Source organism: Macrobrachium rosenbergii, chromosome 41 (genome assembly GCF_040412425.1).
Source record: "Macrobrachium rosenbergii isolate ZJJX-2024 chromosome 41, ASM4041242v1, whole genome shotgun sequence".
Taxonomy (NCBI): domain Eukaryota; kingdom Metazoa; phylum Arthropoda; class Malacostraca; order Decapoda; family Palaemonidae; genus Macrobrachium; species Macrobrachium rosenbergii.
The window spans coordinates 90,070,224-90,084,324 of NC_089781.1; the positions used below are offsets into that span (position 1 = coordinate 90,070,224).

Sequence of the window (14,101 nt, forward strand, 5' to 3'; positions counted from 1 at the left end):
TAGGCATGCAGCTCTTGAATACCATCACAGGACAAAGACCCATGGCTCCTGTGCTTGGCTTGTTGAAAGAGGTGATGTTTGCTTGCTGCAGAAGACTTGTTTGGTCTGCAAAAAGACCAATTGTGCAGAAAAGGGGATAAGCACCATGTCCCCAAGAGAACCAGCTGGATTGTCTTCAGACTTGTCAGCTGGTGATGGGTCACTAATGTTCCAATCATGCTTTCCTGCCTTAAGAAGGTATTGTCAGGCAGCACAATGACAAATGGTTCGTTAGTTGTGATGGAGAAGGTGTGCAACATTGCTGACATGGAAGAATTTGTGTAGATTCTTATGTGGATTGAGCCACTCAAGCTTGCCTTGCATCCTGGACAGAAGACAGACCAGCACTCCTGCTTCCTTCCATTCACTCTGGGCTACAACATTGTGTTGTCCCAATGCCAAGTAATTCAGTCCTGCCTTTTAGTTTCTAACTTTGGCTGTTCTCTCTTAGCACCTCTCTGAGGTCTTGATCAGGTGCTCTATCCCCTTCTGCTGCCACAGGACTTTTCCATGATACTGTTCTCTTCAGGGTTGATTCTGCTTCCTCATCGTCAGGGTGGGTATGTGGAGATGCCACTCCACTTTCATGCATTTATACCTCCCAGATATCTAGATATTTTTTCCTAGGGCCTTAGAGTTGGAGTGGGACAATTGCTGACTGGGCCAGTTTGGCAAAGGCTACAGCTTCTCATTCCTCTTAATTTATCTTATCTATTGCAATTTCAAGGGCTCAGGAAGCAGGTCAACCTGCTGCAAAGGTGAGCACTGAGTCTTGTGGATCATGTCTCTTTGTTTACAAACCTTTTCTTTACTTTTTGGCCCTTTGGAGGCTCATACTGGAATGCTCCACTTTAGGCCAAACCTTCTTCAAGATAAATCAAAGAACAGGACTGCCACTTGGATCATAGAATTGCCACATCTTGGGAGCATCTCTTGTCCTCCTCCAGAATAGCACTTTAAGCATCACATTAATTTGTGGTAATGAACGAGCGATGTTATACATGAATGCTGTTCCATACAAATCCTAATCATAGGGACTTCCCTCCTACGATCCCAGGTGAGCATAAATGCTAGTAGCTATAGGAGACCAGCCAGATGGAGCAGGTGCAATTCTTTCCAGGATGAATGTGGGAGCAGAGCATCTCATAATAAATGGGTTTGTATGAAAAAATATGATTTTATAATGTTGCATATTTTGCTGCTTATTACTGATTATTATGGTGATCATACGTTTGAAAAGATGAAATAGATTTAAAGTCTTCTCCTTAGTTGTATTAATTGAAGTAATACAGTTCAGTGAAGTTTTCCTGGTCTCGCTTTGAAATATTGTGGGATACCATGGAAGCTTCTTGGCTGGAATAGCAAGGGTACTGCTGTGGAATTGTCTAAAGTATGACCATTTTGATTATCCAGGCTGAATCTGAATGATGTTGTTTGACGCTAGAGGGTACGGTTTTATTTTCTTTTAAACAAAATATACCTTGTTTGTGTGTGGTATCTTCATCAACTGCCAAGAATTATGAGGCATTTGGGAGGAATTTTTGTTATTCAATAATTGGAGTCTTTTATTTGTTTAAATTTCTGGTACCAGTCTCTGTTGTGGAGCTGATCTGAGGGAAGCATTTAAATTGAAGGTTTTCATATTTTTGTTCTTTATTTTAAAATAATATTTCATGTAAGAAATAATTTAGTATTCTGAACGACCTTAGTGACTCACTTTTTAGTGATGTGAAATTCCTTTTCAATGGTGTTTGGTCTTGAGTTACTTTTGACATGTTACAGGACCCAACATTCAAGCCTGTTGTTTGCAACTTCAAAGATACTACCTTGGAAACACCTAAGGTATGAAATTTATGACTTTTTTTTTTTTTCAAGGGTTGAAGCCCTTCATTGTCATTTGCTTATAGGAATTTGTATCCTCCTTTGAAGGTACTTATGGCAGATATTGCAGTAACTAAGAGACGATTTTCATTAAGTTCATAAGAATTATGTGGCTTTTTATCGGGTCGCTTTCTCCATTCTCAAAATAAATAATTCTATGAGAAAAGTACTGGTACAAAAGATACAATGCTGAGTGGAGTACACTTGTCTCTTTTGGCGCGACAAAGAGGCTAAAACAAATTTGTTTAGTCCTTCTCTGCCTGATGTAGAATTAAACATTCCTTCAAGTACTACTGTACAATTGTAGATCTTTTGCACATGCTTCCATTGATAGAAAAATACTCTATCTTGAACCAGTTCTGCCATGTTTCAGGCCACATCAGTCAAGCCTATTGTTTGCACTGTTGAGGATACTGCCTTGGAAACACCTGAGGTATGATGTTTCTCACTTTTCTCAAGGTTAATGCAATTTTTGGATTTTTGTGTTTATGATTTTGTATCTTTTTCAAAGTTACTCTATGTGGAAGAATACAGTAACTTGGAAATGGTATTTTGCCATTGGACATTCAAAAATTTTGTGGCCTTAAGCAGGAAGTGTTTATGTTCTATATATAATTACAATGGTCAACTGTGCAATACAGTAGCTCACTGAGATAACGGATAAAAGTGTCAGAGCATACACCGCTATAAAAGGAATTCTGATATATACATATATATATATATATATATATATATATATATATATATATATATATATATATATATATATATATATATATATATATATATATATATATATATTGTGAATGTGTGCTTTTGCTATACGTAAAGTGTATTTTTACCATGTACCCCTTAAACTAAAACACTTATAACTGTTTATTTTAACAGTTCACTGACTAATTTAGTAGTTCGACAAAAATATACCTTAAATTATCATACCAAAACAACTTAATATTTCAGACAAAAATACACCCCAAACCATCATCCCAAAACACCCAAAGTCTTTTTACATTACCCTCCTACAACTGTTACTCTTAAGTATATACACCCCTAAAAGGCTTATAACAATGATTTACTCATTTTAGAATATTGATATTAATGTAAAAACAGCAAAATATCTATAAAATATTTAATAAAATTAAATAAATCTTTAATGCAAATTAAATTAATCTGTTTTACAGAAGTGTGACGAATAATCAAGTTAATCCTGTATAAGGAAGCATAGTCGTTTTCTCTCACAGTGTTGAAGTTGTTCCGTTTTCCTTTTTGCTATAAAGTATAGTTATATAAACAAACAGTACCCGTAAAGTAAGATAAAAGCCTTGTTATTAACCTGTTAAGCATCACCGATGGCATTTCTCGGTCGCCGGCATCCCACATCAAACTGCCTTCAACGAAGTAATACATTTTACCTCTTTCAAGGCTGGTGCGCTACTGAATTTGGTCCGAAATGCTCTTTCCTCTTATACAAATTGTAGGAACATCAGTCAGTAACACTGTGAGCTAAATTAGCGATAAGTGGCAGCTTTTTTTTTGTAAGGGAAATACAGTCTGACAAGAGGACAACCACCTCCGCCTCTCGCTACGCTTCTGGCATTCATTGATAAACGACTGATTTCTTCTTGGTTCATTCCATTTATCCCCCATAATGAGCCATCTAAAGTGAAAGAAAAATCTTTTGCCTGAAGAGATAGTATCTCTCTCTCTCTCTCTCTCTCTCTCTCTCTCTCTCTCTCTCTCTCTCTCTCTCTCTCTCGTGCTGTGCTGTGGATTCTATGAACTTTTTGTTCAGGATAAGGGAAACCCCTGGAGTTCCCTTTACTTTTCGTTTTCTCAAAGGCGTGAAATTTAATGTTCATGATAAGGGAAACCCGTGGAGTTCTTTTAGAAGTTTTTGGATGACAAAGTCATGGAGCACATTGTAACAGTAATGAACAGATTTTCTATCTAGTTTCTAGATAAATATATAGAAAGTTTGCCTGCAATATCTCGTGCACTAAAATGATATGCACAAATGAAAATGAAGTTAAACAGTTCACTAATCAACTGGCTCTGTGTTTCGGGGAATGGCATTCAAAGGAATAATTTTTTCCCTTTTATGTTTCATGCTTATAATCTTTAGAATATAAGAATGCAAAATAAATTCTTTCATCTTTTCATATATTCTACATTATTTATTATCCTAATATCTTTATAAAAAATTCAATATCAGTGTAAAAAAAGAACACAAAAAAGCATAAAAATTTGCAGACCAAATGACTGCTCAGCGAGCTAGAAAATGTGACAATACAGGAGTGGTGACATCTCTCATAAAGGACACTTAACAGGTTAATATAAACTGCTTGACAGTATACAGTACAGTATTGTAAAGTGAAATTACAGTGTACCTTAAGCATAAACATGTACTGTACAGTATTCATGCATGGGTGATGCACTTTATCCCTGGCTCAAACTCTCAGCATTCCTTTTAAAAGGCTGCTGATTTGAAGAAACAGTTTGGCGCTCGATCCGAAGGTGAAAACCCTCAAATTGATATTTCCATTTTGCACCAATATATCTGTAAGTATGATCAACCACAGTCCGTTATCTCGGTGCGCTAATGTAATTACTGTATTTCCTGGTGTCAGGAAATTTTTCTTTCCAAAAAATTTCTGTGTAGTGGATACTGTTGCCTCAGGTAGTGCACTTCAGTGGCATTTGCCTTGACTTGATGTGAAATATTTCAGGACCCACCACGAAAGCCTATTGGCTGGAACTACCAGCGTACTGCTTTGGAAGCACCGAAGGTATGGACTTTACTTTATGTGCTGGAGGCTGGAAAGCTTTTGTTTTGGATATTTTAGCTAGTGTATTTTAATTAACTTAAATCTGCCTGAGTACAATGGGATTCTTTATACAATACTGCACAGTTGGCACAGTATTACACGTATTTTGACTGTAATTAGGGTCATTCGAAGCTTATTGCTACCATAGTTCACTTTAGAAATTTAGTGGCTTAGGTGCACAAGTTTAATGTTGTCTTTATAAACATTTTATTTTTTTTCTTTTTGTGGTAAGTTTTGCACAGGTTGTGAACTGTAGAATAAGTGGCACTGAATACTATGGCCTATGATGCCCCTAGCATTGAATGCCTTTGGGAGGTTGTGATGCTGGGCCACGTGACCCAAATTTCAAACATTCATTCATTAATTAATGCACATGGTGACTTCATTCAGATATCTTAAGGTAATACATATTGATTATAACCTGTATAAAAATGGAGCACTGAATGTTCATTAAAATTGGAATGAGGGAAGCAACACTAACAGCAAAACGAGGTTGGAGACTGTCATAACAAAAGTTTTGATTTAGTATGCTTGTAATTTTTTCTTGAGGTGCTCTCTGTTTTAACACTGTATATTTAGGTTAAGCTTCAAAATTATAAAACTATGTAGTGGTTACATTCACAAAAATGTTAATTGTATAGTTTTCTTACCTCTAAATTAGGGTGTCCTTTGCGTGAACCTTGATTAAGGAGCCTCAAATACTAGAAACTGTCTTGTCTTGTATACTGATGTTGTAGAAACAGTACTTTTAGTGTTTATAGAACAGACATACCGTATTTTCCTGTTATCTGATCTAAATATGGGAGCCACAAATAATTCCCATTTGTTAGGTCATGTTCCTTGAAGGAAATTAATTTGTAATTTTTGGTTAAGTGCTTTAGTGTGCAGTTGTGAAACTTCTTCTTATTTACCCTTGACTCTCATGAACCACATAGTTTAAGGCATTGAAATTTTTTTCCTCTTATTATTATTGTCATATTAATTGCACAACCTAAATTTGCCAACTCTTTAAGAAGAGAATGAAACTATTAGATAGTCAAATAGTGGAAATGGTGTACTGTACTGTAATTAATTAGTGTAACTTTTCCGTTGACGTCATTTGTTGAAGTAATACACTTGAGTGAAGTTTCCCCTCATCTCAGTTTGAATTATTTTAGGACCTGCCACATGAGGCTGGTGGCTGGAATAATAAGAACGCTGTCTTGGATTTATCTAAGGTATGAAAATTTGAGAATACTTGAAGGTTAATTGGTTTTTGGATGCCAACTTTATTGTTGTATTTTCTTTTGAGGTACATTACTGTAGTACACTGTTAAAATGACATAAGTTTGCTTGTGGTATGGTTTGTGACATCCTGAAATGCTGTAGCCATGGGGAAGGTCTTAATTACCATCCATTCAATAATTACAGCCAAAGTTATCTTGTAGAGGATATTTTTGAAAATAACATTATTGTTTGATGGAGTATTGACTTTTGGAGTAAAGGGGGGGGGAAAGAGATTGTCTGATGACATTGTACAGCATTTTTTATATTTGGTCATTATAACCCATTAATTACGAGGTACACTATTCTGTGCAGAATTAATCCCAGTTACCCAGTTAACTGAAAAGAATGCACAGCTCCATTTGGTCGACTTCTTAGTACCACTTGCAACTACACTCATTCCATTGTGTGACTCGGTATTGCCAACGTCTGAGCAGACTTTCCTAGATTTTCTTTGTATGGTTTCTTGAATTGGTTTTTTGTGCAATTCATTATCAGTGTTCATGTGTGTGTTAGAAAGAACTGACTTTGGTTCTCTTTGCAGGATTTGAGTAAATACCCAATCTTTCGTTTTGGGAAGGACTTCTTTTATTGGTAATTTCTTATTTTTTTGTGTTATTGTGTGGACAGTTATTTATTGAATTTTTTTATCTTAATTTTATCTACTTTTTTTTATCTTGGTTTTGACCATTAATAGTGAATTTTGATCAGATTAATTCTTGCTTTATTTGAAATATATATGAACTGGAAAACAGTATAATAATCTCTGCTGAATTGAAATGGTTTGAAAATTGAGTGCTGATTAGTGTTTGGTGAAGGTTTGCTGTTAGGCTGTTGTTATGATATTGTTTTAATATGCCTCAGTACACATGTTAAAGACTAAACATGCAGTGCCTCATAGATATGTAGATATTTTTTCCTTGGCCCCTAGAGTTGCAGCTGGACAATTGTTCAAAGGATTAGTACAACAAAGACTATGGCTTCTCTTTCCTTTTAACCTACCTTTCCTGTTGCAGTATCAAGAAATCAGAAAGCATGTCATCATGCTGCAAAGTTGAGCACTAAGGCTTGTGGATACTTTCCCTTTGTTTACAAACCTCTGCTGTACTTTGAGGGCTTTTGGAGGCTCAATTCAGAATGCCCAACTTCAAGCCAAACCTCCTTCAAGGCAAATCATTGAACAGGGCTGTCATTTGAATAATAGAATTGCCACACCTGGGAAGCTTGTCTTTTCCTCCCTCCTAAATAGCAGTTCAAGCATCTTAAGACTAATATGTTGTACTGTAATGAACAAGCTGTGTTATACATGAACCTTCTTTCATACTAACCTATTAATGATAGGGACTGTTCCATCATTCCAGTTCCTGGTGAATGTAAATGCTAGCAGCTGTAAGAGAGCAACCAGATGGAGCAGATGCATTCTTTTCAGGATGAGGCTTGGGATGGGATTGGTTTTACATTGAATGGGGCATCTTATGAGAAAAATGTGATTTTATAAACATTGCATATTTTGGTGCTTTGTATTGATTTAAACTTTAATTAACTTACTGATGTTTATGGTCATCATATGATGGAAGACATGAAATTGATCAGAATATTTTCCATAGTTGTATTAATTGAAGTAATAAAGTTCCGTAAAGTTTTCCTTGTCTCACTTTTAAATATTGTGGGATACCATGGAAGTTTCTTGGCTGGAACAGCAAGGGTACTGCTATGGAATTGTCTACGTTATGTTCATTCAGATTATCCAGGCTCAGTCAGAATTATGTTTTTTGACACTTGAGGGTATGGTTTTATTTTCTTTTAAGAAAAATTTACCTTGTTTATGGTACGTTCGTCAACTGCTAAGAATTATGGGGCCATAGGGAAAGATTTATTCATTTTTCATTAATCACTATCTTTTATTTGGTTAAATTTCTTGCATCAAACTCTGTTGTGGAATTAATCAGTGTCAAGTATTTAATCTGATGATGCTTTTTTGTAATTTGTGCAATTTGATATTGAATTATAATTCATGTAAAATAATTTAGCATTCTGAATTTGTACCTTAGTGTGACACACATTTTAATGATGCAAAATTCCTTTCCCAAGATTATCGGTCTTGAGTTACTTTTGACAAGTTACAGGGCCCAACAATCAAACCTGTTGTTTGCAACATTGAAGATACCACTTTGAAAACACCCAAGGTTTGAAATTTATGGCTTTCTTTTCTCAAAGTTGAAGCCCTTCATGGTCAGTGGCATTTAGGAATTTGTATCTTTCTTCTAAGGTACTAATGGGCAAATATTGCAGTAACTAAGAGGGGCTTTGCATTAAATTACTAAGAATTATGTGGCTTTTTATTAGGTTGCTTTTCCATTTCTGAAGATAATTAATTGTATAAGAGAAGTACTAGTATCAGAAGATATAATGCAGGATGGAGCATGCTTTTCTCTTGAGGTGGGATTAAGAGGTAAAAAAACTTCAGATTTATTTAATTCCATATCTGCCTGATGCAGTTCTACATTACCAGATCTTTTGCACAGCCTTCCATCGATAGAACCAGTTCTGTCATGTTTCAGGCCACATCAGTCAGTTTGCACTGTTGAGGATACTGCCTCGGAAATGCCTGAGGTATGAAGTTTCTGTCTTAAGGTTAAACCAGTTTTTGGATTCTTGTTTATGATTTCCTATCTTTTTCTAAGGTGCTTTATGTGCAAGAATACAGTAATTTGGAAAAGGTATTATGCCACTCGGCATTCAAGAAGTTTTGTGGCTTTAAGCAAGAAATGTTCTTGTTCTCTAGATAATTACAGTGGTTAACTGTACACCTGGGTATTATGTATGTAATCAACGGATAGGTTTGCTTCAAGCAAATGGGTGTTACAGGCTAATACACACACAAACAAAGCCACTCCAACATCTTCTAAAAACATAACAGACACCTCACACGTCTCGACTGTCGACCTAACCACACAACGACTCCTCGGTGCTGGGAGAAAGGGAGCTGGTGACTGGTACAATACATGTACATATGCTACCGGGGTCTAAGCGATGATAGGCAGGGCAGCTGATCGAACTACAGTCTACCCCAAAGCCAAATCAAAGTCCTTCAAAAAGAAGGCATTGTGCTTACCCCATACAAATGGGAAAAACAAGCACATAAAAAAAAAATGTGCAATAATTATCATACTTTCTGGCATCAGAGATTTTTTCTTTTTGGAAAATTTCTCTCTAGTGAATATTTATTTCCTGAGGGAGTGCATTTCAGTGGCATTTGCCTTGACTTGCTTTGGAATATTTCAGGTCCGACTACGAAAACCTATTGGCTGGAACTACCAGCGTACTGCCTTGGAAGCACCGAAGGTATGAACTTCTTTACTTTATGTGCTGAAGGCTGGAAAGCCTGTGTTTGAATGATTAAGCTATTTTATTTTAAATTCCTTAAGTCTACCTAAGTACATGAGGATTTATTGTACAATACTGCAGAGCTGGCACATCATTATTACACACATATTTTGAGTGCTATTAGGGTCATGTGGAACTTATTGCTGCCACAGTTCACTCTAGAAATTTAGTGCCATTTGTTGCACAGCTTTTAATGGTATCTTTATAAATGTTTTATTTTTCTTTTTGTTATTAGTTATTGCAATGGTTATAAACTGTAGAATAAGTAAAACTGAATACTGTACTATGATCTATTATGCCCCTAGCACTGAATGCCCTTGGGAGGTCCTGTTGCTGGGTCACATGACGCAAATTTGAAACATTCATTTATTCCTTAATGCTTGTGGTGACTTTCAAATATCTTAGGGCAGTGCATGTTTTTGATTACAACCTATAAAACTATATTTTTTAACAAACATTGTTTCTCATGTGAGTTTGACCTTACTGTTTAAATTACAAAAATACTTTGCAGGGTACTTAATAAAGTTAAATTTCACCTTGAAGCAACGCTGAATTTAATTTTTGGTGAAGCATCTAGAGCTGGGTAAGGAAGCAAGGAAACAGGTTGTGATTTGGATACTAAGGGAAATTACCAAAAATTAAGCATTGAATGTTCATTAAAATTGGATTGTAGAGAAGCAACACTAATAGTAAAAAAAAGGTTGGAGACTGTGTCAAAACAAAAGTTTTGATTCAGTATGCCTTTAATTTTTTCTAAAGGTAATCTCTGTGTGTGAACACTGTATGTTTAAATTCAGCTTCAAAATTATAACACTATAAAGTGGTTACATTCTCAAAAATTTTAATTGTACAGGTTTCTTACCTCTAAATTAGGGTGTCTTTTACGTGAGCCTTGATTGAGGAGGCTCAGATACTAGAAACTGTCTGTCTTGTATACTGATATGATAGAAATACTACTTTCAAGTGTTTCTAGAATAGACGCATTTTCTTGTTATCTTATCTAAATACGGGAACCACAAATAATTCCCTTTTGTTGGGTCATGTTCCTTGAAGGAAATTAATTTGTAATTTTAGGTACAGTCCTTTAATATTTATTTGTAGAATCTTTGTTTTTATTTACATTGACTCTCAATACTCATATTCATTGCACAACCTGAATTTGCCAAATCTTTAAGAAGAGAATGAAATTATTAAAGTCTCGATAGAGTGACTTGGATGCTAACATATTAAAAAAAAAGTCAGCCATTTCATACAAGTAATATTTTGCTTGGTTAATGTAAAGTAAAGCTCTTAAATATTGTACTGTTGTTGACTTTCTGATATAACCCTTCAAATAGTGGAAATGCTGTATTCTAATTAATTAGTGTAACTTTTCTGTTGACATTGTTTGTTGAATTAATACACTTGAGTGAAGTTTTTCTCTTATCTGTTTGAATTATTTTAGGACCTGCCACACAAGGCTGGTGGCTGGCAGAATAAGGACACTGTCTTGGATATACCTAAGGTATGAAAATTTGAGAATACTTGAAGGTTAATTGATTTTTGGATGTCAACTTTATTGTTTTATTTTATTTTGAGGTACATTACTGTAGTACAGGACACTGTTAAAAATGACATAAGTTTGCTTGTGGTATGGTTTGAGGCATCCTGAAATGCTATAGCCATGGGAAGGTCTTAATTACCATCCATTCAATAATTACAGACGTAGTTATCTTGTAGAGGATATTTTTGAAAATAGCATTATTATATGATGGAGTATTGACTTTTGGAGTAATGGGGGAAAAGAGATTGTCTGATGATATTGTTCAGCATTTATTTTTTATTTGGTTATTATAATCAATTAATTATAAGATGTATTATTCTGTGCAGAATTAATCCGTTTACACAGTTAACCTGAAAAGAACACCTGCTCCTTTGGTCAACCTCTTACTGCCACTTGCTACTACACTCATTCCATTGTGTGACCTGGTAGTGCCAACATCTGAGGCTATCCTAGACTTTCTGTGTATAGTTTCTTGCACAGGTTTTTTCTAACCTTCACTCTTTTTTGTAATTCATTATTGATGTGTCTCCCTGGGTTAGAAGGAACTGACTTTGGTTCTCTTTAGCAGAACTTCATTCATTGATCATTTCTTATTTGTTTGATGTTATTAATGACTTTATGACAGAGACCTGACACATTTCCCAAATAATGTTATCACTTCCTTTTTGCTATTCTCCTTCACTAATATTGGAGAGCGACTCCTTGCCAAGCCCCTAGAGAGCTCTTAGATTTTACCTTTGGAAGACAAGGCCCTGCTGTTGAGGAACAGTGTCCTGGCTGAGGCAAGCCATTTCCAAGATATATTTGGGAGTATCCAGGATGGATTTATCAGACTCTCCTCCTTAGTGGGCTTCAAGAAAAAAAATTGAATTAGCAGCCATCCTCAGAGTGGTTATATGGAGATGTTTCTCTGCCTATTAGTTGCAATGTGACAACTGTTCAAAAGGGTAATTCTTCAAAGGCTATGGCTTCTCCTTCCTCTTAAATTATCTATGCTGTGGCAGTTTCTAGGCCTCAGGAAGCCTTTGTTGTACTTCGCTGCACTTTGGAGGCTCATATGGAATGCCACACTTCAGGATGAACCTCCTGCAAGGCTGACCATAGATCAGGACTGCCACTTGAGTCAGAGATTGCCATGTCTATGAAACTTCTTGTATTCTACATCTGAAATAGCAATTCGGGCATTTTATGATTGATGTGTTGTGATGTACAAATGAAGTTGTACATGGACACTTTTTATACTAACCCATTAGTGATAGGGAACATCCCCTCATCCCATCCATTGAAAGTCAAAATACTAGCAGCTGTAAGAGACCAGCCAGATGGAACAGGTGCATTCTTTAAAGGATGAAGGTGAGAATGGGATTGGTTTTACATTGAATAGTGCATCTTATGATAAACTAGTGTGTAAGAAAAATGTTATTTATGAAGGTGTGTAATTTGGTGCTTTGTATTGATTTAAGCTTTAAATAATTAACATACTGATGTATGTGGTCATCAGATGATGGAAATGATGAATTAAAGTTTTTGCCATAGTTATATTAAGTGGAACAATACAGTTCAGTGAAATTTTCCATGTCTCACTATAAAATATTGGGGAATGACACAGAAGCTTCTTGGTTGGAACAGCAAGAATACTGGTATGGAACTGGCTAAGATATGACCAATTAGGTTTTCCAAGCTCAATCTGAACTATGTTTTTTAAAGTTGTTTGTGGTGTGTTTATCGACAGATAAGAATTATTTAGCCTTAGGAAGAGTTTTTTTTTTTTCCTTCTTCAAAAACTGCCATCTTTTTATTTGGTTAAGTTCCCGGTATTGAACTCTGTTGTGGAGTTAATCAGAGGAAACCATTTAAAGCGATGCCTTGGTTGGCATGTGATGTTCTATTTTTTAAATTTTTGCACTGACATTGAATTGATATTTCATGTAAGAAATAATATAGCAGCCTTAATGACCTTAGTGTGACTCACCTTTTAGTGATGCAAATTAGGTGTTGAGTTACTTTTGACATGTTACAGGGCCCAGCAGTCAAACCTGTTGTTTGCAACATTGAAGATACTACCTTGGAAACACCTAAGGTATGAAATTGAAGTTTCTTTTCTCAGGGTTGAAGCCTTTAATGGTAATCTGCATTTAGGAATTTTTATCATTCTTTTAAGCTACTTTTGGGCAAATATTGCTGTAACTAAAAGGGGCTTTGCATTAAAGTCCTAAGAATTATGTGGCCTTTTCTTGGGCTGCTTTTCCCATTCTTAAGGTAATTAGTTGTATGAGAGAAGTATTAATACAAAAGATACAATACTGAGTGGAGCACACTTGTCTCTTGAGGTGTGAATAAGTGGCAAAATCAACTTGAGATCTGTTTAATTCCTAATCTGCCTGATGTAGTATTAAGCAATCTTTCATGTACTATGTTACCAGATCTTTTGCCCATGCTTCCATTGATAGAAAAGTTATAATGTCTTGAAACAATTCTGTCATGTTTCAGGCCACATCAGTCAATCCTATTGTTTGCACTGTTGAGGATACTGCCTTGGAAATGCCTGAGGTATGAAGTTTCTGTCTTTTCTCAAGGTTTAAGCATTTTTGGATTTTTGTGCTTATGAATTCGTATCTTTTTCTAAGGTACTTTATGTGCAAGAATACAGTAGGTTGGAATAGGCATTCTGCCATTATACATTGAAGAATTATGTTGGGCTGAGCAGGAAAGGTTTATGTTCTCTAGATAATTACAGTGGTTTAATTGTGCAATAATTTGCAAGGCCTGCCCCTAAAAGAAAATTTCCCTGCAGTGGTTATTATTCCCTGAGGGAGTGCATTTCAGTGTCATATGCCTTGACGTGCTTGGAAATATTTCAGGACCCACCACGAAAGCCCATTGGCTGGAACTACCAGGGTACTGCCTTAAAAGCACCTAAGGTATGAACTTTTTGACTTTATGCACTGGAGGACATAGAGCCTTTGTTTGGATGCCTTAGCTAGACTATTTTAATTTCCATAGTTTACTCATGTATATTGTGGTTCATCGTATAATACTACACAGGTGGCACATCAGTACACAGGTATTGTGATCTATTAGGGTCATGCAGAGCTAATTGGTGCCATATGTCACTTAAGAAATTTAGTGGTACTTGATGCCCATGTATACTGTAATAGTATCT

The 14,101-nt window shown here is 35.8% G+C and overlaps 1 protein-coding gene across 1 annotated transcript in view; it reads left to right on the forward strand.

The window, feature by feature from the left end:
* LOC136826989 (enolase-phosphatase E1-like) overlaps positions 1–14,101 on the forward strand; it is a 100,809-nt gene that overhangs the window by 19,723 nt on the left and 66,985 nt on the right. Inside the window, 9 exon segments of the mRNA XM_067084637.1 lie at positions 1,822–1,881; positions 2,294–2,353; positions 4,647–4,706; positions 5,903–5,962; positions 9,294–9,353; positions 10,840–10,899; positions 12,959–13,018; positions 13,429–13,488; positions 13,800–13,859. Coding sequence (XP_066940738.1) covers positions 1,822–1,881; positions 2,294–2,353; positions 4,647–4,706; positions 5,903–5,962; positions 9,294–9,353; positions 10,840–10,899; positions 12,959–13,018; positions 13,429–13,488; positions 13,800–13,859 — 540 coding nt within the window.